We start from the raw sequence: 16695 nt of genomic DNA, 5'->3' as shown, positions 1-16695 counted from the left end.
CCCACCTCTTTCAAGAGGTGGCTCAAGCGCTTCTAGCGAGCCACCAAATAGTACGCAACGACTACGTTAAATGCCTGTTGCCAAAATACACACCGCATCGCAGCGTGTGCGCTATACTAAAGCAAGAAAAAGAAAGTGTTCAAACCCACATTATTATGTTTAGCCCTGTTTCTTGGCTCATCACTGAACGCTGGACACTCTCAAGGCAGTGCCGCTGTCCCATACAGAACTACATATGAGACGATCTCCGCAGATCTGCGAAAAGTAAGAAGTTGTTAGAACATGCTCATGTGAATCTGCATCCGGCAATACCTTTCCGGCGACAGATTTGCAGTTCGAGCCACTGCCATGTGGATCGTGTCGAGAAGTCGGTGGTCATGGTATAAAATTAAAAGATGTCAGCAATATTTAGTATCTAGTACTACACTCGCTTGGAGATAACAGGTATCCGAAATGCACCTGAAACAGCGCTGGAGGCGGGGTAAACTCTACCCATGTATATAGTTCAGATTGTCCAGACAAGCAGCATGTAGAGAATTGAACCTCACTTCCGACCCGAAATTCTACAAAAGATCTAGACCCCATGGGACCTGACTCGCAATGGCGTGTTCCGTCTTGGTATGGCGAGTTTTCCCCAACTTGATAGAAACGGTAAGTGCATTTCGTCGTCCGAGCTAAAAGCGTCAAGCTTTTGACCGCTCAAGGAGCCAGAAGTATGGCACGAATAAAAGCATCCTACTCGAGGCACATATCCCTGTTCGTCAAATAGCTAGGTTTGTGTGTTGATGCGGAGCAGAGAGTGATCAAAACCCCATGAATCCTACGTGGCCTTCCAGACTGACTTGATACCTTTTGCCTTTCTCGATGTGTAACTAAGGCGAAGACTTATCCTCCACCCAATCTGGGTCCCGGCCACCTTCACCAACTGCTGTGCCAATAGGCAAATGACCAACAGAACCGATGGCCTAGTCGGTGCCGTGCCTCCACCGCCGGGGCGCGTGCCGAATTTCGAGAATCCTCAAGATCTCGGTACAGTCAATTCGATCTTCCTAATACTCACTTGAATATTATGAAGAATTAGAACTTTGTTTAGAATGCCAGGCGGCTGTCTGTAAATGATGAGCTGACCAAGTTCGCTGTAGGACGAGTGCCTCATTTAATTGGCGTAATCACTTGCTTCGCACTGAGCACCCTCTTCGTCGCCATTCGTTGTTACGTGAAAGTTACCAATACGAATCGCCGTTGGATGATTGAAGACAGTATGTGTATATCCCATTTCATGGACATGGACATCTCACCTCAATAAATATTGACAATAACACAGTGACTTGCCTTGCATCATGGGTACGCAATGCTTCACAAATAGCCACCTCTCACTCATCGTGTTGACAAGAATAGACCTTCCTAGTTGCGTATTCTACAACCATTCTCAAGAGTAAATCATGATCACTACCTCTCGATACAAGTGAGACTAACTGCCTATAAAGTGATTAGCCACGGAGAAGATCATCATGGTACGATCACGCTGAATGAGACCCCGACGATACGTGCGCCGTTGACATCATTGCACAGCATGGGAGGTTACCGTGGATAATTACTCGCAGTTTCTGAAGGTAATTTCAAGCGGACAGTGGTTGAACCAAGCTAGGCTCCACGGATTAACCTATAGAACCACGTCATCTAGTGGCTCTACATCAGCACTCTTCTCTACAACCCGACGGTCTATCTCACAAAGACCACGCTTCTGCTTTTAACAGCCCGCGCCTTTGCCGTTTACGAACGAGTGGCTCTCGGCCTGCGCGTCTTCATATTCGCGGTGCTGATCGCCTACATTCCGATCCAGATCGTCAAGACTGTTGTTTGCAGACCCATCCGGGCGTACTGGGATACCTCCATTAAGAACGCCCACTGCCTCGGGCAACGGCAGGCCTTCATATACGATATCTCCGTGGCTCTATTTACCGACGCTTTGATTCTGATCGTACCGATACCCCTAACCTGGTCCCTCTCGATGCCGCTTATCAAGAAGGTCAAGATAGCCGTGATTTTGGGAGCAGGAGGAGTGGCGATGGGCGTGTTGATTTTCCGAGCGTTAGTATCTCAATGCCGTCATATCGTCACAATAGACTGTTGATGTTCACTCTTGCAGATACAAATGCGTCCTGTTCCTGGATTCGAACGACGTCACGGCAGACTTTGGAATATTGGATCTGACCTGGTGAGTAAAGGGCAACTTGTGCTGGACCAATTTTCAACCAATGTTTTCACTATATGAATACACTTACTCATTAAACGAATGACACAAGCTGCATGGAAATCTCGATCGGCCTGATCTGTGCCAGCCTCCCGTCCATCAACATGCTCATGGAACGGACCTGGCCTGCGAAGGCATCTGCGCAAGCAAATTGCCCACGAACCCCCCTGATGCGCAGAATGAACTACTTAGATACTCTGCAGGGGCAGCTCACTTCGTCAAAACCGATAACATTGACTAATTGTTTAATGTCCCAGAACCACATGAATATCGATTTGGAATCGCGCATGTGCGCCGGACAACAACGACAGCTTGGGGATAACGACTCGTTGCCGCCAGGCCAACAGGAGGATAAGAATCCTGGGAACCAGCAAATAGACAGGGGGCCGTGAAAATAATGCGTAACAAAGTAGGCCGGCGTGCCACGAAACGCGGAAAAGGGGAAGAGGTCATACGCATGTATTTGGCCTAGGCCCCTAGGCCTCAGAACCGATATGTTAATATAATAAACCAATGAATGCACATATTCACATAACGAGAAATTTAAATGATCGCGTTTCCATTCAAGGGCTCTCTCGGACAGTACGAAGAATACACCAACAGACACTAACTTCATATAGATGCAATTCGAATCAAGGGCTAAAGGGAGCTGGGGGCTTAGTTGGAGAAGCTGATGAACTTGGATGCTAACTAGCTCGTCACGGCTTCCGCTGTCAACGCTGTGCAGAAGTGTGATGCAGTAAACGTGGCTCAACATTATTATCCCGTCATGTTGATCCATCGCCACGAACGTCGCTGCCATGATTTTCTCGTTGGATTGGCGAACAGTCGAATCAAGAAGAACGCAAATGTGTAGGAAAGATTGAATTAGCGCTGTCGTACTACTGGGGGTGGAGTGCGCTAGTTGATGTGGTGTGGCCATACCCACGGGGTAAAAGCCCGTGGCCGAGGAATGACATATGCCTTCGTGTTATTAACAGCCACAAATGAAGCCTTTGGGTTGGGGGAAGCGAGACACGAGCTAAAGGCTACACACTACTTATAAAGAGAGTATCGTAACGTCATTCTGCTCAACATGCGATTGGACTGGCTCGACAAGCTGGGAAATTGAAGCCTTTGTCCACTGTCCACCTTCATATTAATGCCGGACCTCCGCCCGGAACACCCGAGTGGATATTCCCTCGGGATATTTGTATGACCGATAATTCCAGTGATGATATAGCCTTTGGATGTCCAAGGATTGTACATCATCGCGCTGCGTTCTCTTCCCAGCACTGCCGACTCGACTCAATCTTGATACCATGGATAACGTGGTAAGATCTTGTGCCTTCAAAGTGAGAGAGGTCAACTGACCAAACAAATAGACTATCCCACCGGAAGCTCGCTTGAACGTCACTATCGTAGGGGCGGGCCTTGGCGGCCTCTCAGCAGCCATCTCCAGTGCACTAGCTGGCCATTCTGTCCGAGTCATAGAATCTGCAAAGGAACTCAGTGAAGTAAAAGAAATTGCTGCCTATTCTCGCACCCAAAGCATGACACTCATAAAACGCCATTCAGATCGGAGCCGGCCTACAAATCAGTCCCAACGGATCCCGTCTCCTACAATACTGGGGCCTCCCCCCATCCTTCTGGTCTACCATCGCTGAACCCACCGAATTAACCGTCCACAGCTATTCCGGCGAAGTCCTCACCCACGCCTCCGGTTTCGACAAGGATATCCGGCAAAAGTACCAAGCACCCTTCATCGACGTACACCGCGCCGACTTGCAACGAGCGCTGTATGAGCGCGCCGTCGAACTGGGCGTATTGTTCATTTTTGGATGGCGGGTTCAGAACGTCGATTTCCAAACCCCGTCTGTGACTAGTGCCACAGGCGAGACGCTGGAATGTGATCTTGTCGTGGCGGCTGACGGTTTGTGGTCAAGTTGTCGGAAGGCATTTTTGGGCGATGCTGATGAGCCGCCTAACCCGACAGGGGATCTGGCGTATCGGATTGTACTGCGTGTGGATGAGATTGAGGATGAGGAGTTGAGGAGATGGGTACGGAACCCTACGGTGCATTTCTGGATTGGACCCGGATCGCATGTGGTATATTACTCCGTGAGGAGTGGGAACATGTGCAATATCGTGCTGCTGGTGCCGGATGATCTGCCGCCGGACGTGGCGAGGCAGGCGGGGTCGGTGGATGAGATGAAGAGGTTGTTTGAGGGGTGGGATCCGATGTGAGTAATTTGACGGAGGTTTTCGATCAAAGACGAATCACTGACCATCGAGGTAGTTTGATGAGGTTCCTCAGTTATGTGAATAAGGTGGAGAAGTGGAAACTCCTGCATCGTATGCCCTCTCATCCCGTGGCTACGGTTCCTTATTATCTAACAGATCCATAGTCAAAGAGATGAAAAGTTGGGTCAGCAAGGAGTCAACCGTCGTGTTCATGTAAGTCGACGACGCTCTCCGTTTGGGCATATGATTGTAATTGACAGTTTTAGGGGCGACTCTTGCCACGCAATGCTCCCCTACCTAGCCCAAGGCGCAAATTCGTCCCTCGAAGACGGCGCAGTCCTTGGAACACTTCTAGGGAGGCTAAAGACCCGAGACGAACTGCCCAGAGTCCTACGGGCATACGAAAACCAGCGCAAAACGCGTGGAGAGGCCATCGTGCGAGAGACGTTTAAACAGGTATGTCGCACCAAATTGCCACTTAGGGTTGAGGATATCCATACTGACATGATCTATTATGTGACAGCAAGACTCATTCCACATGCAGAACGGACCAGAACAAGAAGCCCGCGATGAGTTACTCCGGTTGGGTCCGGGATGTTCGGAGTCATCACCCTATTTCCCGAGTCGATGGTCAGTAGGAAACCTGCATGTTGAGTTGAAGCATTGTCTAACGGTCATCACAGGACTTGTCCCAAAGTACAACCCTGGCTGTTTGGATATGATGCGATCTCAGATGCACAAAACGCGGTTTTGTAAGACTTGATTATATCTTTATTACAGACGACAGGTACATGATGTCAGTTTAAGATTTTGGAAAACTCTACGATGGAAGCTTCTTCTCTTTTTCAACCTCGGCTTTGACTTCCTCGTCATATGTCGGGTAGTTGGTGTACCCGTTTTCCCTTATCCCATCCCACGAACCGTAGAATCGACTTCTGTCGGGTGTAGCCAGAGGGTGTCCGTTACGGATCCTGTCGAAATGTTATTACTCGTCCTGATTAATGTTCATTCCTTTTCAATCAACTCACCTCTCCGACAGATCAGGGTTGCTCGTGAACCACTTCGCAAATACCACTGCATCCCACCCCTTCCTCTCGACGGCCTCGACGGCGTTCTTGTCATCCCAGCCTCCACATGATATGCATGGTATCCCCTTCTCGCTCAAGATCTGTCTAAACAGCTCATTTGACACCTCGGGCAAGCTCCACGACTTGTAAAAGCCCTCCTTCTCGGCTTCAGAATCGATGCGGTCGAACCTAGGCTCAATGAAATGAGCATATGAGAGTTTATTGTCTCCCTGGTACGTATGTGCGAGCTGTTGACACAAGTACGACCATGTCTCGACTCGCTTGGTGCCTCTGGTGTGTTGGTACAACCCCGTCGGCTCCATGCGTATGGCCAAGTTGGCAGGACCGATGGCATTTGCCAGTGCAGCGGTGAGCTCCAAGACGAACCTGCATCGCTTTTCTGGCGTGCCACCGTACTCATCTGTCCGGTCATTGATGTTTGAGTGGAGAAACTGATCCAGCACTGTCTCAGATCAATGGGATTGCTCTCTTGGCCAGGATTATGTTGCTGGGACTCACAATTCCCATTGCCACCATTAATCTCCACCCCATCGAACCCAACCTCCATCGCTCTCCTCGCCGCCTTGACAAAATCCTCAATTGTCTTCCCAATCTGCTCCTTGGACAACTCTACCGGCGGATGGTCCTGATACGCTACCTTTTTCTTCGTAAACGGAGTCCGAAATGGAAACTTTTCATCCGTATCCCACCGCGTCGCAGCCGCGCTCACCGGAACCGTCCCCGTAAATTGCGGTACCGTTGCCCGACCTGCGTGCCATATCTGTGCGTAGATAAACCCCCCTTTAGCATGCACGGCCTCGACGGCTTTCCTCCAACCGGGAAGCTGGGACTCGTCGAATAGTCCGGGAACGTTGGGCATGCCGCTCGCTTCGATGGAAGGCGGGATTCCCTCTGTAATCAGCAGGCCACCAGGGGAGGCACGTTGGCTGTAGTATAGGGCGACGAGGTCGTCGGCTAGCCAGATGCGGTTGGGTGCCTCCGGAGTACCCTCTGAAAAGGGCATACCGCGGTTTCGGGTCATGGGGCCCATGATAATGCGGTGTTGGAGATGGATTCGGCCATTGGCGATGGTTATAGGAGTGAAGAGTTTGGATGTACTGGCCATTTTGCTTTGGTATGATGCCGAGTATAGATGGCAGCTTTATTGGAACACGGGAAGGCCAACTGCCTGCTTGGGTATCAATCTGCCTACTTTACAAACGTGATGCCCCTTGGTTTGGATTGGGGCAGTTGTTGGTGATGAGGAGCGGCATGTCCGACGGTATCCACAAGCCGATTGCGTGAGCTCCGGCTGTGGTTGCGACATCAGATCCGATAGCGGCAAGTTATGGCAACTTGGATGTGATCTGATTTCTCATCTTACATATCCCGGAACAAAACCTCTGATGTTGCAGTAGCCCTGATATGCTCAAATGTGATCAGCGCCTCCAAAAAGGCAGCCAAGACGTGTGCCATTCTGTACGCAAGGCCCATATGACCACATTCACTCTTTTAAACTTGGAGGAGATACAGACCACGTCAATTCAATGCAGCACTACTTGCTTACAATAAGTCCAATAGTTGTACTTACGATAGAGATATATGCAGAGGCTCTTTGCTGACCCTAATCGCATAAGAAGGTGTAGCTAAAAATGAATATTTATTAAGGAGTCTCAAAGATTGAATGTGTCTCTGATCTCCCCAAATCCAAAGGGTTGAAGGTGGCCATAAGGGCCTTAAGTACAGAAAAGTTTGCGTTTTAGCTGCACACTTAAATCAGTTGCTGATAAACCAGAAGTTTCGTTTCTGAAGTTCTAACAATTGGCCCCAATGTTACGTTGGTGTTAGGCAACCTTGGTGGGCTTTGCCAAGACCACCAAGGTTACCACGTGACTTAGCCCTTCGGGACTAAGTCCAACCTTCGTGCTCCATAGGACTAGATAGAATGTCATGCTTTTACAACCTCACAAATCTTTGACCACCTTTGCGTGTAACAGGTGGTTTCCACCATTGATCTCCGTTATCTTTGTGATCGTCAATGCAATACGCAGCAGATAGTTCGGTACCTACTGCTTGATGTGACATTACGAAAGGAGGATTATTGTTATAGTGCCTCCGCATAGAAGTCGGTAGAAAAATGTATATGTCATCCGCATCTTGGTCGGGACTAATTAGCAGCTTTGGGTTCTCCAAGCGCTAAGGAGGGTATTAGAAATGAGTCAAACTTTTTATCTACGTTATCTGTTAGTATTTAGCTGGAACGCTTAGTTAGCAGCTAAGTTAGGGTTAAGAGGACATTTGGACGAAGAGCATGGTTTCTTACCTAGACGCGGCTGGGGCTCCTATTATGCCCCAAAGTTATAGGGGCAGGATCGTATATCCGCTTTGGCCAAGTCAAGCAGAACGTCACTGAAAGCCGCTAGTCGAATCATGTACGAGGATAAAAGCAGACCTGCAACGGTCCGCGTCTTGGAGTGGAACGAGCGCAGAAGTTCCATATCAGCCAGACTTCCATAAGTCCCCTCTTGGTAGTTTTGATGATGGGACAGTATCTGAATAGCCGCAGTTGGAGGACTTAATATAAGATGATCGTAGGGAGATAAACGTAAGTAAGTGACTCGATCCTCTCTTAAGAAGTAACCTATGTCTTTGCTTACCAAGCTAGAGTTACAAAGTGCCCCATATCCAGGTCAGTTTTCCAGCTTTTTAATTATATCTGCATAAGATTACGGGAGGACTGCAATACCTTTTGAGACCAATTACTCGTTGCTTCGGAGTTGGGTTTCTCAGTGGGCATTCCGACATCATCACCGTAGCCTGCGGTAATTCCTGTCCGTCATCAATTTCTATAAAGCTAGGCTAACTTATGTCGAAGGTCTCAAATATATTCGTTAATAGGGGGTTTACGCCTCGTAAAAGGACGGGCGAGCTCCTTCCGGAAGAGAGCCAAGGGGATAGGATATATACCGAATAACCCATTTGGAAGGGGGATAGATATCCAGAGGTTGTTTATACAATAATTTACCTTTGACGCAGTAACGAATATCTTTAGCTACTTCTCTTATTCGGTAATTATAGTAGGTAGTTGTCCGGTTACTTCTCTCGTTCGGCGGAGTGAGCGTTAACTGCTCCAAGTACCTAGCTCGTACTAAAACTAGTAAGTTACCGTATTTCCTTGGACCCGCAACAGTGGCTTCTGCGAGAAGTCGCTAGAGGTGTGGAGGTCAACCCTCGCAGACTCACTACAACCAGGTGACTTGCAGCTGGAGCACCTGCCATGGCAGTGCCAGATGGGAAGCCAATCATAACCCCTGCAGGAGCCCCGCCAAGCGTGGACGACTTAGTCGCGCTCCCTCAAACCTAAGTTTGTGATCTTCTTTCCTTCGCTCCTTAGAGTAGAATCTTCGTCGATAGCACCTAATCGAGGTCTCTACCAATGCGATGCAACCCAGGTCGTGACAAGAGGGTGCTTTTAGGACGCGGGGGTAATGAACTGGCGGGAGAAAACTGTAGGTTCTTATGTAGGAAATTTTAGCGAGATTAGGTCGAGATGTCTACTTACGAGCCTTAGCAGTATAGCATACATCGAGTAGTAGGTGTCAGGGTACGGCTAGGCCGAAGGCAATAGTACAGAGTGATGGGGAGTAACGGGCGTCCCTCCTACGTAATACCGGGTGGTCACTGGCGGTCTCAGGTAGGGGTGCCCACGGTGATGCATTGATATCTGCCCTCTCTATCTTCCTCCGTCTCGACTCCTTACTTATAGCCAGCCGAGGTTCTCTCTTGGATTCTGGATGTTTGCTTCCGTATGTCTGTGTTCCTCCGACTTCGGCCAATATCTTGGACAGCGGCTCCTTATCTGCAACCAAGCGATTCCCTATCCGTTGCAAACGGCTTCCTACCTGGTGGAAGCCGGCCCGCCTCGGATGACACTTGTGGCTCTGACAACTCCTTCCCTATCCTACTTCGAGATGGTCCTTATATAGATAGCTAGGCCGCCGCTTGGACCCGGCATAACAGCAGGGTCGGCGATGCCAAGTATCTTGACTCTCGTCATCCCAAAGCTTCACATAGATTGTAATCATGACTCGGGAGTCTTTTGTCCGAAACACCCCTCCGGCGGCCCGCCGGTGTCCTGCGTTCAGTGTCCTGACACCCACTGGTGCCTATGGCATTCTGTTCTCTGACAACGCCGAGGGAGTATCTGGCTTAGTCTCGAGTATTAAGATAGTAATAACTATCGAGACCGCACAGTTCCTCCTAATACTAGCTTCACGTTACTAAACCTAGATATCCTGTTGGAGTCTATAAAACGTATAGTACCATTTAATTCGACCCCCTGGCCGTAATCGAAGTTAGAGCGTACGAGTATCAACTCTTTCAGTATCAACGTGCCCAAATACTTACGTTACCCTAGACTCGATACTAACTTGAACACGGTACTCATCTTCCGGTACCCGACTAACAAGGCCTAGCTCCTACTATACTCGGCGAAATTTCCTAAGTCGCTTACTAAGATATCTGAAGGATACGCTAAATCCGCTTAGGAGTACCTGGAAAGAGTTAGTGACCTAGCTTACACTTTGGATTTTAAGTAAGAGTACCTAACTACAAGTCAACCAAAATGATACATCATCTATAAAACTCTGCATTCTTACCAATCTTACTATCATAGAATCCTGGATTCCCGTATGCAGTCGTTCAAGGATGTCTCACTACTTGCAGAGTTCTCTTGGCCCCCTGTCAAGGTTATTTTTGATTATGAGGCCAAACCTCCACAATCAGCTTCAAAAGGCCTCAACCGGCCCGTATGATCATAATAGTCTGGCCCTCAAGATCATATTTGCAGTCTATTCGACCATAGATCGTTCAGTTCACATAATCAATATAGCAAGCAGTCACTCATTCTTCTATTCCTAATACCCCCTTGAAGTGGTATTGAACCTTGCGCACCCAAATCCCTCGACTATTGCCAACCTTCTGTATATGGCCTGATACTTGTTGGACTTATTGTGTCAATGCGCCGGGTGCGTGGCGCTGGTGGGGAGCCGGCGCGTGGCCTGTGGGTCACAGAACATTGTGGAAGGCGGCGGGATATCGTGGAATATCGTGGAACCCGAGTGATCGGGCATTGAAATTCCGAATAGAGGATGGCTTATAAGGGCAGCGTCTCACAGGAGGGAGAAGAGGCCTGAGCCACTAATCTAATCTGGGCGGTGATCAACAGCGATAACTCCCGTTTCTCCCCTTCACTCTGTACGTTTGCCTTGTGGTCTAGCCGTTCCTGACACATTGCAGGCTATAACGAAGCATAAGATTCCTTGTGTCTCTGATATCCTCAAGACCAAAGGAGTGAAGGCGGCCATAATGACCTTGAGTGCAGAAAAGTGAGCCTCTTGGCTGCTTACACCAGAGCAAGTTATGGACTCTAAATCAGCCATCGTCGAGCAGGAACGAGCACGAACGAGCTAGAAAAAAAAGGCTGGTACGCGCCGAAAATAATCACCACTCGGCGACTAAGTCCGCATCACACAATAACGATGGGCTGACTTCGTGAAATTGTGTAGTTTTGTGTAATGACGTTCGTAAGCCTAAACTCGCTCGCTTAATGAATTTGATGAGCCGGGGAGACTAGTTCAATTCAATACAACGTTATTTGCACTAACAAGTCTGATAAGCGTCCGAACCATGCACGCGCATGACTCGAGAAGCAGTATCGCGAGATCGACTCGTGGCAAACATTTGCCAAGTTCTTTATACAACGCGGAACCGGAGATAGCATGAGAAAAACCACTTTTTAGATTTAAGAGCGCCTCCTTTGTCAGCTTGCAGATGCTTTCCGTCACGGGAATCTGGTAACTGGCTGGATTCGACATCTTCTCGCAGGTGGAATACACTAAAATTCCCGTTTTGGGCAACCTCTCGACTAACTTCCTGATATGATCATTGACGGCCGGTTCATGTGCACCATCGTCGCTTTCTTCCGCCCGCTGAGACGGTGTTATAGACGTCATCAGTATCAGTAGAAGTTCCCAGCGCGAGGACTACAGCTCTCTTGTAGATCTTGGAGGGATAAGTATCTCGTTCAACGCAAATTTGACCGTCCCCATGTCCAATGGGTTATCCACGGCACATGTGGTAAGGCAAGGCGTCTTGAGATTGAATGACCATCGGTGACCATCCCAGCTACAATATGCCGAAGTATGGTACCTGGAATTGTAATGTCATCACCATCACGAGGTTCAGCTGCGGAATGGAGCAGCGAACAATTGCGTGGCATCCAGGAGAAGGTGGGAGGCGATAGCTAGTTCTTGCTTGTAAACAAGAAACAATAACTTCTTGCCTTTTATTCATTATGCGTTTTATTCATTCTGCGAAGAAGAGGGTTACCAATGGTTGAATAACCTGTAAAATATAGCTTTGAAGACCAAATCATTAAGGTGTAAGCAGACAGCCTGTCCAACAAGACTTTCAACAAACCCTAACAACTAGTGGGCATTTCAGGCAATTGCAAAGGTTTGACTCCAAAACCATAACCTTGACAGTTTCTAGAGATGTTGCCGCATTGCCGTCTCGTTCCACAAAACTAGATTCGGTTTGACCGAGTATCCTGTCTACGCCGTCTTTCAAATCCTGCATGCTTGGTGAAGTGTGTGAGGATAGAATGCAGTTCTGAGACTCTAGTGGCCGTGTTTGGCGACTGCGTGACAGTCAGTCGTTTCGATTCATGACACGGATATAGTGAAATCACGGTCAAGGCAGACTGTCAAAAGCCCACAAAACTGCCCAATGATAAGCCCATTGACGATGTTAAGGATCGTGGCTGTGTGCCATTCCGTGGGGACCATGCAGGTCGGCTTCACTAGGCGGTTTTCACATCAGCTGCCATCCATCAGTTTCTTCCTAGCCCTTCAGTGGTAGAGCATTCGGCAACCTTTCTCCAGCATGCACAAATAACGCGCCCGGCTCGACGGGGTGGGATTCCTGCTCTCTCAAGATGGGATTTTCTTGGGTTGTCAACCGGCCTTGGCCCTTTAACCTTCCGGATCCGAGGCGATATACTCCCGCTGGCCAATAATGACCGACCGGCCGAGTCAACATTGATGAACCGCATCTCCAAGCAGCATCCACCCGAGAGAGGTGCTGTCCAATCGACCCTTCGGAACATCTACATCGTCGTCCGCAAACAACGCCAACCCATGTTGATTAAGGCAGGCATCCCGTAGACTCCCTCAACCGGGTTCTTGCCCCGAATGCACCCCCGCCCCCGAAGACCCAGTATTTAAACCTGATATCTCGCCAATAAAATCCTGCTTCGGCTCCGGCGCGGACCTGGGGAGAGGAGTCAGCACGTTATGAGAGGGCTCGCTATAGGAATCATATCCAATTGGCGGTGGTGAAAGGGGTAATAGATCGGCACGTAGACCCACCGAGCCCTTGGAGTATGAAGGGGACATGTGACCCATAACTGGCAGGTTTTCAGATACGAAGTACAACTTCGCGCACACAATCTGACGATGCGGCCGCGTGAGGGATCCAAACTTACTCAATTTCTGGGTGATTAATCAGGCAATTATCGACGATGTTAGACCAACCAGATTTGGTGGCCAGAATTAAGGCGTGGCTGGCAATGCGTGCATTACCAAGGGAGTCGGTGCTCGTGGGTCTGCGGGAGCGGCTGTAGTAGTATTATTAGTGTGCTACGTGGGATGCGACGGCGATGCCTCGGGCGAAGTTTGAAGACGCGCAGTTGCAGTGTCGTCGCCGTCCAACGTCAGTAGCATTGAAGACGGACATCTCATGATCCGTAGTCATAGATTGAGTCATGTTCCAAGCTGGCTATAATGACTCCGTACTACATAGTAAGCTCCCAATCGCGAATCTCTGCTGGGGCATTGGGCCGCTATCTCAGGGGCTCCCCTCCACCCTGCACCTTATTAGGTGCAACCTGTCTTCCTCGCAGTAAGGGGACGTCCCGGCTGCGTGGTTAAGATGAGAGTGAAGCATTGCCAAGACCATTGACCGAGAATAACAGTATATCTACTTCGTACTGTACGCGCATACCAACACGCTCGCAGACCATGGACCAAAACAATATAACCCCGCCGGAACACGGCAGAGCTGTCCCACTACACCATTTCAAAACGAATTGGCATAATGTCTTCGAACTTAGGTGGCAGTTTTGTAACCGAAGTGCGTGCAATATGCAACGTCGGTCTATTTGTCCTATTCGTCAGCACGACAAACCAACGAATGCCCACAAGTTTCTCATTCCCATTGGTGCTACTGCGGGCAGGAACAACAGTAGAGATCAGCATAGCAGTAGGTTTGCCATTTTGAGAAGCGACGAATGGATGTTTTGGAAAATCGACGATCGCTGCAGTTCCTGCAATTCACCAGGCGGTCTGATCCAGTCGAAGAGAATCACTCGCCCTTGGCGCAAACATGCCAAGCGTGGGACCTTGTATGGTGAAGTGCCATCAATTGCTCCGGAGAGTTTGCGTTTACAGTCAACAGAGGATGAAGAGTTGGGAGGTTGTTCTAGATGAAGTGACAGAGGTCCGTCCATCGTTTCAGACACAGGCAGCTGTGTGGCATTGTGGGGAACCTAGGCGACAACAGATTGAGTGTGCAGTCACGGGTGATGTCATCGAGGGTTGCACGACAGCCGCCCACCGCCATCTACTCCCTAGACTAGACGCATAACTCATACGCACTCGAGAGGTCTTGGTCATGTGCGAAGCAGCTGCTCACGTCACGCAACAGCCCAGCCGTGCCAGTCGGAAAGTGCGCAGTGAGGTACGGTCGCCCATGTCGTCATGTGAACCGCTGGACCGAATCGGTCAAAAGTTTCGGGTGTTGAGAAGGCGGGCTCAGGTCAAGGGTCTGTCAAGGGTCCGTCAAGGGTGACGGGATACCGTGGTCTCGAAGGATTGGAGAGCCAACGGAATTGACAGAGGTTGAAAGCGGCAATCGGACCCATGGATGCCAAGGATGGCTTGATGACCCTAACCCTGAATGAGCTCTGGCGGAAGAGTAGATGAGTATTTCCGTTGTAATGAGGATTGCTCGCGTACTTTCCTGTGGCGGTAATGATTTGATGAGAGAGAAAAAAAATGTCTCAGGAAATGGTGAATGGCGATTTTGCACTGATGACCAAAGTCGGCCCACTCTTTGATGGGTACAGTGCGTTCTGGAAGGGGCAGCGGGAAAAGGAAGAAAAACGAGAAAACAAAGTGTAAAATCAGGTGGATGTATGAGACGAGGCAGTTGGCTGGCACTCAGACAGGCACTGTCCAGCACATCCACGGTACCGGGCTGAGTTGATCATGACATCATCGCTTTTCTCGTGCCGCCAGTGAAAATGCGTGGGGTCCCAATTGGTGTGTCAGGTTGGAACCCCTCGAAGAATATTTGCACACCAAATTCACGAATCCATCGCATCGCAGCATCATGTGATTTTCATCTGTTGTGCGGTTTGAAGTGATTGTGTTTGGCCATGGTCGGATGCCGAGACGGCGGACGCTGAGACGGCGGATGCTTAAATATATCTTGCTTCTGTTGCTTGAAGTCTGCAAGATTTCAGATGCTTCAGGGTCCTGCGTGCATGGCATGGCGTGGCATGTGGGGGGTTGGGTAGGAAATGGTGACGCCTGGGTTACGGCTGAGGCTTGTGGTGGTTGCAGACAGAACCTAAAGCACGAAACAATGTCCATCCGCCAATCTGTATGCAGCGCTTCTTGTGATGGCGGCATTAGCAGAAGCACTGTTCCCGCCGTTGGACAGGCCACATTCTGCACTGCTGCCGGCACTTCCAGTCTGGCAGTTCGTTGCCATCGTACATGCACAACACCTACTACTTGCTTCTGGAATGACAATGATAGACAGATATCATGATGGATGGGACAGCAGTGGATAGGACACCTGGCCAAGCCCTGCTGGGATCCTTCAGAAATCCCATTGATTTTCCCCATATCAGGACCAACAACAGGACATTCAGCACACTGGCCTAGGCTCATACATGCTGCCGCCTGTTGCCAATGACGAGCGACCGGTAGCGGCACAAGCAGAGATCTGCAATCTGTCTGAGTAGGGTGATTGAGTGTGGCGTGCGCTACACTGTGTGCTGCCTCCGCGACCACGTTCTGGTTCTGACGATGCCCCGTTTCTTTGCCTCCGAAATGCCTCATAAGCTGGCTGCTGCCGCTTGAAATCTGCTGATAATGGGAGTGCATTCCCAAATCAGCGCTTCCCGAATGTGCCTTAGTAGGGATATTATCCATGCTTATTAAGTATCAAAAGCTGGAACCTTAATAAGTGCTTGACTCGTTTCCAAGGCTCAACCTATAATTTGGGCCCTTGTCCCTTACTGCATCATTTTTCAGAGTCGGGTGCTGGGATGAAACCCTGAAAGGTGAAGTCCCTGTTGCTTGATGGATTGGCTACAACGACGTCGTCGCGCGTCGTCGCAGTGGGCTCTTGCCGTTTTTTGTGCTGATCAACGACGACCCAACCACACCCCCCAAAACAAATAGCCCCCCCCAAGTCGCCCATCAGCTTGACTGACGATCAATACAGTTGCTCTGTGCCAGTCCGGGTCAGTCCTTACGTCCAACTTTGGCAGGAACTCCGGTCGCCCCAATTTTTGCTTTCCAAAACGCTTACCCTGGCATCCCCGTCAAAATCCATGAGCACTTCTTTCACCTCTTTTTCTTCCACCCCCCTCGGCGCCTCCCTTTTCATTAAACTAAAGGCCTCCCATCCTCTCTCATCGCACCGCTAGTTCGTTTCCGCTTTTTACCAAACCACATCTTACCCACGACGCCGTCAAGTGGAGTATAGTGCAGTGCAGCAGATGCAGTGACCAAATTCACCACGTTGATGCAGAACGGCGATTGCTAGCCAACGCAGCCACCCGCATCTTCTCCCCCTGCTTTTGCGGCTACTACGTAAAACAGTCACCTCACTCTTACCATCTTCTCCTTCGTTCGATTTTTTGGTCAACGGCAAAGACCGCCCACGCCACTCGCGACTCCCAATCGTGGCAAGTCTCGGTGAATTGTTACCACGAGTACGAGTGACGTCGATAACTTCAACCTGCTCATTTTAATTGAGAACTCTATCCCTTGGGGTATTTTTCGTCAGAACCCT

General features: G+C 49.6%; 3 protein-coding genes across 3 annotated transcripts; 2 read left to right on the top strand and 1 right to left on the bottom strand.

Annotated features, from left to right (window-relative positions):
• The first annotated feature begins 562 nt into the window (after nucleotides 1-562).
• Nucleotides 563-2672, top strand: BCR38DRAFT_512850 (uncharacterized protein). Its single transcript, XM_040865051.1, has 9 exons — nucleotides 563-1029; nucleotides 1143-1259; nucleotides 1325-1344; nucleotides 1399-1435; nucleotides 1488-1514; nucleotides 1573-1613; nucleotides 1685-2091; nucleotides 2150-2218; nucleotides 2307-2672. The coding sequence occupies exons 1-9, from the start codon at nucleotides 945-947 to the stop codon at nucleotides 2644-2646; spliced, it is 1143 nt and encodes a 380-aa protein (XP_040717577.1). The 5' UTR covers nucleotides 563-944; the 3' UTR covers nucleotides 2647-2672.
• An 883-nt stretch (nucleotides 2673-3555) lies between these two features.
• BCR38DRAFT_457105 (uncharacterized protein) lies at nucleotides 3556-5233 on the top strand (the record flags this gene model as incomplete). The annotated part of the gene is made up of 8 exons (XM_040861999.1): nucleotides 3556-3567; nucleotides 3619-3750; nucleotides 3812-4476; nucleotides 4533-4588; nucleotides 4642-4690; nucleotides 4744-4933; nucleotides 5001-5107; nucleotides 5161-5233. 8 exons carry the CDS (start codon nucleotides 3556-3558, stop codon nucleotides 5231-5233), a joined length of 1284 nt encoding a protein of 427 aa, XP_040717576.1.
• Nucleotides 5234-5297: 64 nt separating this feature from the next.
• BCR38DRAFT_408529 (uncharacterized protein) lies at nucleotides 5298-6670 on the bottom strand (the record flags this gene model as incomplete). The annotated part of the gene is made up of 3 exons (XM_040858276.1): nucleotides 5298-5448; nucleotides 5506-6007; nucleotides 6064-6670. 3 exons carry the CDS (start codon nucleotides 6668-6670, stop codon nucleotides 5298-5300), a joined length of 1260 nt encoding a protein of 419 aa, XP_040717575.1.
• Nucleotides 6671-16695: the final 10025 nt, after the last annotated feature.

The sequence above is a fragment of the Pseudomassariella vexata genome, assembly GCF_002105095.1.
Source record: "Pseudomassariella vexata strain CBS 129021 chromosome Unknown BCR38scaffold_5, whole genome shotgun sequence".
Lineage (NCBI taxonomy): Eukaryota > Fungi > Ascomycota > Sordariomycetes > Amphisphaeriales > Pseudomassariaceae > Pseudomassariella > Pseudomassariella vexata.
Note: the sequence above shows the minus strand (reverse complement) of the source record. Positions and strands in the feature narration are given on the sequence as shown.

Bases quoted from the DNA above. Each gene is read 5' to 3' on its own strand.
- BCR38DRAFT_512850 (XM_040865051.1), top strand. From the start codon at position 945: ATGACCAACAGAACCGATGGCCTAGTCGGTGCCGTGCCTCCACCGCCG. The intron at 1,436-1,487 runs GTAAATCATGAT...CTGCCTATAAAG, and splicing joins TTCTACAACCATTCTCAAGA to TGATTAGCCACGGAGAAGAT. The intron at 1,515-1,572 runs GTACGATCACGC...ATCATTGCACAG, and splicing joins CCACGGAGAAGATCATCATG to CATGGGAGGTTACCGTGGAT.